The sequence below is a fragment of the Benincasa hispida genome, chromosome 7 (genome assembly GCF_027475165.1).
Source record: "Benincasa hispida cultivar pf3 chromosome 7, pf3_genome.v1.1, whole genome shotgun sequence".
In the NCBI taxonomy this organism is placed as follows: domain Eukaryota; kingdom Viridiplantae; phylum Streptophyta; class Magnoliopsida; order Cucurbitales; family Cucurbitaceae; genus Benincasa; species Benincasa hispida.
Window position 1 is genome coordinate 37117735 of NC_143484.1, and position 12053 is coordinate 37129787.

The 12053-nt window shown below is 37.7% G+C and overlaps 1 protein-coding gene across 11 annotated transcripts in view; it reads right to left on the minus strand.

Annotated features, from left to right (window-relative positions):
* Positions 1-12053, minus strand: part of LDA (limit dextrinase) — a 39125-nt gene extending 27072 nt beyond the window's left edge. For all 11 annotated transcript variants that reach the window (XR_016530617.1, XR_016530616.1, XR_005482861.2 and 8 more), the window contains exons 1-16: positions 11726-12053; positions 11279-11420; positions 11150-11202; positions 10887-10995; positions 10264-10400; positions 9944-10143; positions 9688-9837; positions 9107-9167; positions 8670-8790; positions 6827-6917; positions 6641-6734; positions 6444-6539; positions 6101-6241; positions 5942-5992; positions 5640-5710; positions 5383-5475 (exon numbers count right to left, since the gene is read on the minus strand). Coding sequence is in view for 2 of the 11 variants with exons in the window: in XM_090315456.1 (XP_090171582.1) it covers positions 5383-5475; positions 5640-5710; positions 5942-5992; positions 6101-6241; positions 6444-6539; positions 6641-6734; positions 6827-6917; positions 8670-8790; positions 9107-9167; positions 9688-9837; positions 9944-10143; positions 10264-10400; positions 10887-10995; positions 11150-11202; positions 11279-11420; positions 11726-11965 (1850 nt within the window). In the remaining 9 variants the exon portion in view is untranslated. The remainder of the gene's footprint in view (positions 1-5382; positions 5476-5639; positions 5711-5941; positions 5993-6100; positions 6242-6443; positions 6540-6640; positions 6735-6826; positions 6918-8669; positions 8791-9106; positions 9168-9687; positions 9838-9943; positions 10144-10263; positions 10401-10886; positions 10996-11149; positions 11203-11278; positions 11421-11725) is intronic.

The window sequence follows — 12053 nt, forward strand, 5'->3', positions numbered from 1 at the left end:
GAAGTGAAGGGCCCTCGAGTTTCAAGCCGGGGACAAGGTCCTGATCAAGATACGACCGGAACAGTTTCGTTTCCGAGGCCAGAGAGACCAACGGCTAGTAAGGAAATATGAAGGTCCAGTGGAGATAATTGAGAAGGTCGGGAGAACCTCATATAAGGTTCAGTTACCCTCATGGATGAAGATTCATCCTGTCATCCATGTGAGTATCCTGAAGCCCTATCATCCCGATCCCGAGGATGAACAAAGAAACATGCTAAGGCGCCCACCAGTCACGATGAAGAGTTCTGCTGAGAAAGAAGTTGCACAAATCCTGGATAAACGTACGCGCCGTATTGGAAGACCCAGACGAGAACTGACAGAGTTCTTAGTGAAATGGAAGGATCTCCCAGACGAAGAGATCAGTTGGGAGCGGGCCGAAGATTTGAAGAATGCAGCTCCAGCCATCGCAGATTTTGAACAAGGTCAGTTGACGGGGACGTCAACCAATTAAGTGGGGGAGAATGTCACGGTCATGCTTGTCCAGGGCCTGTTGCCCATGGCCGCATGCCCGATCCGACCCCCTCCTAGCATACTTTCATATCTTGTATTGTATTAGCTTAGTTAGCTTGCTTTCTTTACATTTTCATTGTAAGTGACCACTCGCCCTTTTGCATATGCAAGGGCGCCAGTTCGCTTTTTGTTCAGAATGCACTATATAGGGATAAGACTAACCATCACTTCCTCATACCCGGAGTAGTACTCTATAAAGCTGTTGTTGTTGCTTATTGCTTTCTAGTCTACTACAATCTTTCTTTCTTTATTCACACTCACAAAACTTCTTACGAAAACCTTTTCTCTAAACCCGTTCTCTAAAAACCGTTTTCCCTAAAACGGGGGTGGAGGTTGCGAGAGGCACTCGGTGTGCCATCGGCAGTCCGTATTCGAGTTGGCTGACTTGTTCGTGAGCGGGAACAAGTGCCGCACAATCGCTAAGAGAAGCTTCCGAAAGAGCGATTGTGACACTAGGGATGCGACGGTTGGGTTGCGCCTGCAGCTGGGCTTGGTCGAGAGCTTGAACCGAATGGGCTGCACCGATAGAGATCGGTTGGGTCGCGGCACGAAGATCCGGCACGGTCGGCTAGCTGCTGGTCGACCCGATCGAACGTTCGGCTGGCTAGGCTTCACTCGGCTGGTCAGCTTCGGTAGGGTCGGCCGGCTTGAGGAGATGAGGGAAAATCGTCTACGGCAGTCTGTACAGCAGCAACTATATCAATGGTTGTGGCGCCATTGTTGTCGGTTGATGGCGATTTTGACTCTCCTAATTGGTTTTCCTCAATGGTGGCTAGGGTTTCATCTTCCCACTCTGATACCATGATGAAAGTAAAAGAAGAAAGGAAGAAAGTAGCACACACTTGTTTACATGGAAAACCCTAGAACAGGGAGAAAAAACCACGATACGGAACACTTTTATTAATTTGATAATATTGAATACAGGAGAGGCTACTCATATAAATAAACTAGTAGGAAACCTAGGGCAAGGGTAAATTACTAAAATGCCCTTACGGCTAAACCCTCCTATTTTCAACAGCCTTAACCACTTGAGTTATGCTCAAGTTTCATAAAATGTATATCAACACATGGAAACATTAAAGGCATGTGATATGAACATGAGAAGAATTAAAAAGAGAGATGTCTAAGGATGAAGAAAGAAGAGCCACAGAGAGTAAAGCGATAAACAATTCTCACTCAAATTTAGAGAAAGAGAATGAGGATGCAGAGACACGAGAAGAAGAGAATGTGAAAGAAGAATTTGAGAATAGTGTGCAAAGTAATGAAAATGAAGGAGAGATTGAGGGAGAGTCCAATTATGAGAGTTTCTGAGGATGAAATATTTCCTCAAAATGACTCAGCTTTGAGCCTATACACTAGAGAGCTTGCCATCTCCTAGATGGAGTTAATCTCGATGTGTTATCTAGTATTACTTATTTTGATTACTTGTAGGAATTCAAAGCACTAATGGAGAAGAAAAACAACGCTACTGAAAAAAATATTGCTCCAAGCTTCTTTACAAACTCATCCATGGTCGAAAGTTTAAGAAGAATCAAAAGAAAGCAAGATCGTTAACATCTCTTACGACAAAATTGCTCTATAATGACAATTTCGATTTGAGGACAAATCAATCAAAAGGAGGAGAGGATGATATGGACCACCAAGGGCTCAAAGTTATTGTTCATTTTTTCTTTAATAATTTAGATGTAGTTTTATTTTTTCCATCTTTATCCTTTCAAAAATGTGTTAGATAAAGGTATTTTTGTCATTTATTTAGATCTTAGATGTGGCACACATTAGGGTTTTGGGGGCTATCTAAAGCTTGGTCATTAAGTTGTACACAATTTTTTTGGATTTTGGAAATGGAATGACATTTTTCTTGTGTTGATGATGCAGATTAATCACCATCCTTTTTGCAATTCTTGATTCAGGTATAATTGATCAACTTGCTTCTAGAGTATTCAAACCTTGAGTAGGAAACTCTTCTCCTTACCTCCTAGTCTTCGATCATAAGGTAACCTTCTCTAACTCTCCTTGAGGATTTTAGAACTAATTATTGGGGGTACAAATAACTAAAGTGTTCCTAATTCTCAAATTGTCAAGGTTTTTATATCAGCTTGTTCGATATGCAATCTTAAAGAAAAATGAGGATGAATCGGAGCGACAAAGGGTTGAATAAAAGATTTTTGTTTTATGTTTTCAAATTCACTTTATCAAATAGATTCAACTGGTTGTTTTTTTAAATTTTTTTTAGATTTTCTGATCCAAATAGTAGAAATTCTAAAAATAACATTTTCATGTCTTTGGTTTATGTAGATTTTGAATTTAAAATTTTCAAATGCAAAATTACATTAAAAATGTTTTTTAGGGAACATTAAAAAAGATAATAACATGATAAATATAGTATTTCATATGATAAACCCTTTTCATTTTTGTCTCCATCTCAGATGAAAAAGCCTTGCTACATGTCTACAACTCAAAGATCTCAAATACTCTATGTGCTCATACCGATTGGATAGTTATTGACCAACACAGATTGAGATTCTTTACTCCAATGAGCCCTTTATCTTTTAAGCAGCATATGGTGGCCTCCAATAGTGGTTGGATTGACATTTTTAACCAACCAGTGACACTTTGGTCAAAAGCAGTCTTCAAACATATTGGTGACTCTTGTGGTGGCTATCTTCAACCATCAAATCAAATGGAAAGAGGTTTGAATCTTTCATATGCACGTATAAAGGTCAAGGAAAATGACCCCGGCTTCATTCCACACGAGATTCGATTACCCTTACAGTTGGCCAGCGTTGATCTCACCATTTGCATCCAACCCATGACCGCCAGAGCTCATGGCCGTCAGAAATCGTCACATGGAAAGATTTTTAATGTGATTGCTGAATATAAGGATTCCCATGATTTACGGGATTTTGGAAGATCTCATGCCTCATCATTGCATATTTTGGCCGATCATCCCCTTGATTCTCGGGATTGTGATCAAAGTATTTCACCTACTTCCTCTTCCAATCATTTGGTTGCGCATCCTCTCTCCCCATTATCAACTCCTTTGATCGATTCTCCTAAAAATATGGAGCAATCAAATAGGCTTTCCCTGCCCAATCAAACTATGGACCCACATCCCTTACCAATTCAAATCGAGCCTTCATTATCTTTTAGTTTCCAAAACCGAAATCCAAACCCTAGCCATAACAATTCAACTTCCCCTTCATTTTGACAACCCTCCTCATTTTCGGCTCTTTTGACCAATTCCTAAAAATATGGGGCTTCCCTTACCAAATCAAACAGTGGACCCACCTCCCTTATCAATTCAAACTGAGCCTTCATTATCCTTTAGTTTCCAAAATCAAAACCCTAGCACCATCAATTTGCCTTCCCCTTCTTTTTCACAACCCTCTCTCTTCATGGTCACAATACGAGAAAGGCCTACCACCCTCTGCATTGGCAATCATCTACCCTCTCTCTCCATAGTCACATTACGAGAAAGGCCTTCCACCTCTATCAACAAGACAAATATTCCTTTTGATGATTCTGACACGGAAGGATATCTATCTAGCCCTACCAAAGAGGTGAAATTTTCCAAGCATCCTCTTGGCAGAGACGCCTTTGGAGACCAACTAGATGAATCTCACCAACTGGCACCTTGCACTATCCCATCTGACCTTAGTTCTAGCCATACAATCCCTTCGACATTTGGGAAGAATCCTAATTCATCTACACAGACTTTCACCCCACAACCATCTTTGGTTTCATCATCATTGCCATTTAGACTTCGGGATTTAGCTTCCTTATTATCAGATCATGGACTTTGTGTTATGGCAATTCCATCCATCCCTCTTCCCTCCAAACCTAAAAAGCTACAAACAGCTGACAAAAAGGCGAAGCTCCAGAGAGAACTACAAGGCCTTTACACATCGGTTCACTACGACAAATCAGCCACATTGGCTATTAGAGAGGATGCAACAGCTCACCAATGATGGTTTTACCTGGAATGTTCACTTTGCCAATCAGTCACCTTCTCGATTTCCTTGTTGGTGAGCCATTTTGGTGGTACAAAGAAGATGATTTAGTTGGTTGTGGTGTTTCTTTTTGTGTTTGTGCGGTGTAACTCTCCCCCCTAATTGTTTTATGGACCTTGTTTTTTTCTTTTTCTTGGTATAATGCAAAGCACCTTTCTTCTCCTTTCCTTATCCTTTTTGTCAATAATTGATACTCTATTATGTGATCACCTTTAGGTGTTTCGGGTTATCCCCTAATTTCATTTATCAATGAAATGTTTCCTTTATCTAAAAAAACCCATTTCATTTTTGTTAAATTAAAATATGTATAATATAATATAGGATAATCGTTTGGTAAAACTATTAGAAATATTTTCAAATATAGTAAAATCTCACTGTCTACCAATGATAGATACTGATAGACTACTATCATCTATCACTGTCTATCACTGATAAATGTTTATCGCTATCTATCACTGATAGACAATGACATTTTGCTATATTTGTAAATAAGTTGGCTCATTTTGCTATATTTGAAAACATCCCTATAATAATTATACAAAATTTATAACATAAAACATGTTCTAAATTGATTAATAATATATAGTTGAGATTCAGCCTAATCTTTAAGTGGTAACTACAACTATTTTTTATGGTTTATAGATATATTACCAAACAAATTTTGAACAATTGTTAAAATGTGATCTAGCAACTAAATCTGTTGCCAAACACATCAGAAAACACTGTATACATAAAATACAACTATGTTTTCTATTGAATCCCTTATTTTTTAGATCACTAACTAAAGGCACTCTAAGTTTGTACAAGAAACAAAAGTATATACCTCCCAATTCCAGTTCCAAAAAGGTTGAACTGTGATGCATTTACTCCACGTCCATTTTTCGCGACTTCGCCAAAGTCCCATCCCTCACCATATCTAAATTGAAATATTAGAGAAGGTAAAATAATCTTCGAATATAACATTATATTTAAATTTTCAGTACATGAAAATGGGTAGCAAAACAATGTGCAATGTGCAATATTGAAGGAACTATGCTACCAAAACAATGTGCAATAGTTAGAACATTTGCCCAAACTTACATATAGATACTTGAACCATCAACTCCATTCTTTTCCTTAGTTAAGCCTTGAAGTGCATCTTTAGCTTTCAACTTCAGGTAAACCATAAATTTCATGCAGACCATAAGTTTACTCTTAATTTCAAAGCTCATGTGCAGTTGGCTAAATAGTCATTGCAACATTAGAAGTTTAAAAGTACCAGATAATGCTTTGAAAACAAAAAAAAAAAATGTAACAGATAATGAAAACTGAGAGTTGCACTTGAATTACGAAGTGCTATTGGTACTATTGCATGAATTCAAGTTGAGAAAAAAGTCTAATACCATAGTACTTTTCATCAAATGGCCCATAAGATCAAACCGAAATCCATCAACCTGATAAACATCAACCGATTATGTTCGAAAGAAATAAATAGTCAGGTTCAATCTACATGCAATTGAATGAAGGAGCAGACGGTTCCATCTTTTCTGTATATAAATTACCTTATAATCAACTACCCAGTGTAAGATATCATCCACAATCATGCGTTCAACCATAAAATGTTCACTGGCAGTGTTATTTACACAGGTACTATTCTCAATGAAACCATCAGCGTTCCTTCTCAAATAATACCCTGGTACAATCTACAAGCGAGGAATACCATATTATCAAAAAAAAACAAAACAAACAAACAAATAAGGGGGGGGAACACACACACACACACACAAAAGCCCATCGATAAAATGTAAACATGACAAGATGAGACATGAACAGTGAAATGTTTAGTGGTGGGCTGAGCAATCTAGAAAGCACAAGAGTACATTAAAAGCAATCATAGGTTGAGACCTTATCAAGAACAGAATTTGGATCAAAAGGTCCATGTCCATGTAGATGATTATAGACAACATCCAACACAACACGAAGGCCAATTTGGTTAAGTGCCTGTAACAAACTGAATACTTTAATATGATAGACTGCTCTGCTCGTTACTGATAACTGAATGGTGATCTGAAATTGTCAGAAACGCAAACAAATTTGTCAACCTGAACCATCTTTCGGAACTCAATTACACGACAAGGACCATTAGGATCACTTGCATAGCTTCCTTTAGGTACTCCCCACAGAATAGGATTATACCTAAAAAGACATGCCAAACACAGACAAATAAGACTTTTTAAAATTCAAAGAACCTAACTGCTTCAAAGACAACTCCAAAATCAGGAGCTTACCCCCAGTTATACCCATCGCTGTTTAGGATATCTGCAATTAATGATTCCTGTTCAGCTGAATCAGGAGGAAGATCTTCCAGAAGTTCGGTATCTGCAACATTGTTTTATGTAGACAGTGAGTGTCAAACACATCAAATGCTACAAGGATTCCCATAATCAACTCAATGTAGATCAAGAATACCATTCATTTACGATCATGTATTGGTAGGGCCCATCACCCAAGTACACGTTATTGACACTAGAAGAAAAACAAAACCCAGGAATGCTCCACATTTGGTGGAAGCAGGCTATTGTTAGTTAGTAATGGGCAGTAGTTGGGTGTTTCGCTTCATGGATCGATCCTATTGGCAGCCTGACGTGCTCAATTTTAACAGTGAGTTGTAACAAATAACAAATTTAGGATTCTGACACTAGTGAGTTCTTGGGAGAGTACGTGATCTTCTCTCTGATTGTCATGGTTCACAATGCATTACCCATGGATGTAGAGCCAAGATCAATATGCCAATGAAAAAGATTATGCTCTATATTATAGAAATGGAGGAGCATAGCGAGATTGAATCTGTATTACAGCAGCAAGGGGTACTGAAACAAGCCATTGAGATCTTAAGGTTGTTTTTAATTTTTTTTATTTTGAAAAAACCACCTAAATGTGTCTAGTGACAGGAAAATAGACTGCTAACAACACATGATTCAAAGGAAGTGAAAGAAATGCATGCGCTCTAATAGTGAAATTTGTTGGAATGTATTGAATTTGTTATCTGGTGCTTCGAACAACTTAGTATGGGGTTGGGTCCGAGGACGGCGCACCCTGGTGGGGGGTTCGGGGGTGACGCCCCCAGAAACCGAAGTTAAATTCGTATTTGACATTATTTAATTATTTATGGTTATTTACGATTATGACCCTAGGGTTTAGAAGTGCTCTGTATAAACTCTCTAACCCTAAAGGTGTTATTTTATTATGTAATTTATAACATTCTCTATAATAAAATTGTTGTCCCTCTGCCCCGTGGACATCGCTAATACACTATCAGTGTACCACATGAATTTGTGTATCGATTCTCTACTTTTTTACTTTTTTTTGTTTTCTTTAATTGTCGATTTTGTAACAGGAACATTATTCACTTGTAGTTCCTCTTAAATCAATGTTGTGAAACCTATGAAAAATATGAAGGGCTAATGTGTTCTTGAGACCTTTCTTGTAATCCTTATGAGGTTTCTTGGGCACTTGTATCTGTTTCTTGGGTGTTCTTTCTTAATTTTTTTTTTAGGCTTGGTTAAATGTTGTTTTACGATGGTTAAAGGTTTAGACCTTAGGATTTACCCATTGGGCTCTTTGTTAAGGCTACTGTCCAGCCTATAAATATGTAAGTTGTGTTGGCCACTATCAAATTGAATAGAGAAGTTTCTTTGAGGTTCTACATTAGATAATGCACTCCAACAACTGATCTCGAGAACTTTCAACAATTTCCTATCTGTCTTCAGAGAAGTCTTCTATACTTCCCAGTTCATATAAATCCATAAATTTTAGTTGTAAGAAACTAATAACTTTTCAGTTAAGAGGTTCCATATTCTAAACATTGAATAATGAAGCGGTCTACCAGGTTTTAAATAATATGCATCAGTTCCCTAATATTCTGATGATAATCGCATTATTGGGAATGGAAAAGTTGGGATAAAAAATTTTTGATTGATAACAAAAGAAGTGCAAGTAAAAGACAGATTTTGCATACAGAAGCTATGTCTACTAGTATCTGAGTTCAAATGGGCAAACAATAAACCATGCTTTTTAGTTTTGGATCAAGATTGAAACATCACAAAAGGAAAACCAAAGACATATACTTACCGAAAAACTTCCACTTTGTCTTGTCGTCATCAACACCACCAAATTGGAAGGTTGGCAGTAGATGAACATGACTAATACCAGCATTCGATAGCTTCTTTAAATGATTGATTCCAGCAGAATCCTTCAAGTGGCATATGCTTATTATTAAACACTATTTCATTTCTGCAAGATCAGCTTCTTATTCTGATATCAAATGCATGTGTAGTGTACAAGAATGACAAGAGATAGGGATCCTACAACTTTCAGCTTCCTAGTCAAACGTCCAATTCATGCATGATGCATAAGGTAAGTGATAAAAACATGCATGGCATATAAGGGACAGGGAGCAGGGGGGAAAACATTTTTTGTTGAAGGAATTAAAGAAACTTTGGTTAAGTTATACAAACGCAACTTAGCATATAACTGATTCACACAATGGGATGAAAAGTAGGACTTACCTGCAAAGTGAAAGCCATAAAACCACCACGCAGATCAGGATGCACACTTTGATCACTTATACTGCACTACGAATACAGAACGTTAAAAGGATTTAATTGCAAAGAGTATAGAACAATGCTGAAAGAGATGATTCAATCAGGAAAGGCAATACGCACACCACCATTATGGCACAGTAAAATCCTAGATTTTCCACTTTCTTTGCTTGGAATAATTTTTTCTTAATAAATTGGCAGAAAAGTATACGAATCCCACATCTAACAAAAAAATTGCATCAGCTTTTTTTTAAGTCTTTTAACCATTTTCATCCCTTTTCTACCCCTTTTAAGATGGAGTAAAGATCAGAAGAAAGTAAAAATTATCAGCTTTTAGCTTCATTATGTAGCAGAGGTTGTGAAAAAATAGATCAAGCATATCTTATCACACAAAAGTAATATAGATATAAGGATGAACGTTAAAGGTCAGTTTTCTCTTGCATCCTAGAAAAGGGGAGAATTTATCAACAATTCCTACAATATTTCAACTGAAAAATTGGAATGCAGTTGCGAAAAAGCTCTGAACACGTTCAGAATCAAGTACTTACCTAAAATCCCTTACATGCAACTCATAAATACTAATGTCAGAAAATGAATCCACTGGGTGTTTCTCGTCAGCTAATTTATCCCAACCCTTAGGTATTAAGTCATTGGAGCCAATATCAACAAATAATGTCCGCCTTCCATCTGATGAGATCCTGCTCTAGCAGTAAAAAGAGTGGAGTATACGTAAAGCTTGCACTTTCTAGCGAGTATACAGGTCTAAAACAATGCTGCTTAGTTTTTTGGTTCAGAGGTTTGTACCCTCTAGAATAAGGATCAGTAGTAAAGCATTTTTCAATTTGCAAGGTGCTAGGATGGTAGACTGTTACTTCATATTCATAATAACAGCCTTCCCAACTTTTTGGTCCTTTGGTTCTCCAAACGCCATCAAGCTCCTCAAGCTGAATAACTTCAAATGGCGTCCCACCCACTGGGTCCCTAAAAATTTGAGCCCGTACAGCCTGATTGATGCAGCAAAAAGAGAGTAGAATAAATAGGTTAATATTCAAAAGATGCACATCAGATCGTGACAGCAAGCTACGTTAGTAAGGCATTGGCTAGATAGCAGGAAATTGGTACACCTGAGCAGTTGGAGCCCAAAGGTAAAGTGATACAGCCTCTTTGGAGTAAACTGCACCTAGAGGACCTTCATATGAGAACAAGTCATCCAGAACACCGGGTAGCTGCAGGCAAGTAATATTGTTGCATTCACCATAAGCTGAACACCACAAAGAAAGGCATGTTAGATCAGTGGGCACAATAAAATATTGGTCTCTGAATAAGAAACTGAATGATAATATAGCATCCATAATTTGGAAGACCGTGCCTTTCAATATTATTGTGGGGAGGAAAACATGCAACAGTTTTACTGTGCAGTAGCGTTTGTCAGAATACATCAATTTTACAAGAGCATCAAACATGTTTTTTATACAAAACAGACACCACTTCATTAATATGGTGCAATGCATACACAAGAAAATATTTGATAAAGAATATAAAGCATGACTGTTCTACAATCAAAATCATTCCATCATCTTTTCCCTTTTTCTTTTTTTTTTTTCCCTCTATCCTTTTCTTTTAACTCTAGATCAAGGATGTAGAAGAGAGTTAGTGGGAGCTTACGTCTAAACTTTAGTTTATATGTTATCTAGTTACGGTACAATGCTATAAGATGATAGAGAAACAAATCAAAGAATATCATTACAGTTGAAAGTGGCTACTGCCAGTTGACATTTGAGGAGTGCTTCAACGTCTGATGCAAGAGGGACTGTGAAAGGGCAGTAGTTTTGAATATGAGGGAACTTTTTGATCACCTAATAATATAAAATGATATCTATCAGTTTTTCCTTTAACGTTAAGAAACAATCACATCCATAACATGTAACAACAAAATGGAGATTATACACAAGCAAATCACAAAGACTAGTGACTACAATTTGTTTAAAATTGTTACTGGTTCCTGATTACATTTTCTGGAAGCCGGCCGCGGTCTTTTTCCAGCTTAAGTTTCACATCGTAGCCTGTTGATAAGAAAATAAATCAGCATATTCTCTTTTTGGTCCCAACACAGTGACGATCCACCAATTACAATCATACCTTCGACTACACCATCTTCAATACGCAGAGTAGCCATTTTACTGGCAAACAGATAGCAAGAACCGCTCCCAACTTCCACATTCCACGCTATAACATACCTGCTCACCCAAAAAGCTCTCGAGTACAACAAGCTATCCTCCAACTATTCACAGTTTTTATGACACAAAGAAGTATACATCCATCAGCATACACTCAACCGCAATCATGTAGCAATTCAAGTAGTTCAATCTGTAAATTACTCTTGGATTTGTATTTCCTCTCTAAACGAAGTAATCAAGGAAAATTCGTTTTTAATCCGTATTATAATAATCTCAACCACTTGAGCTGATGCCTATCTAAATTTCCTTTTTCCTTTCGTTGCTATTGGAACTGAAGTCGGTCCTACTCCTACATTACAAATTTGTCTTCTCTACCAAATTATGACAGGTGCCAAAAAGGAAATGTAACCTGAGAAGTTGAAGTAGATTCTTCGAGCGACATTGACGAGGAAGATGAGCAGTAAAGAGATCCACTCCGAAAGTTATCGTCGAGAAAATGAGACAGAGAAGTTGCAGATACGGAGAAGAATCCGCCGGCCGGAGGAGATGAAGAAAACGCGGCGATACGGGGATGAGCTTGGTAACAAATGGAAGTTGCGGGAGTTGACGAAGGTAGAAGATGGAGGGAAGAGGAAAACAGAAGAGACATTTTTTTCACTGGGAGAAAGAGAAAACTGTTTGTTCGATATTTTCTGCAGCAGATATGTACGTGACGTGACGTGAAAATTTCTTTTAGA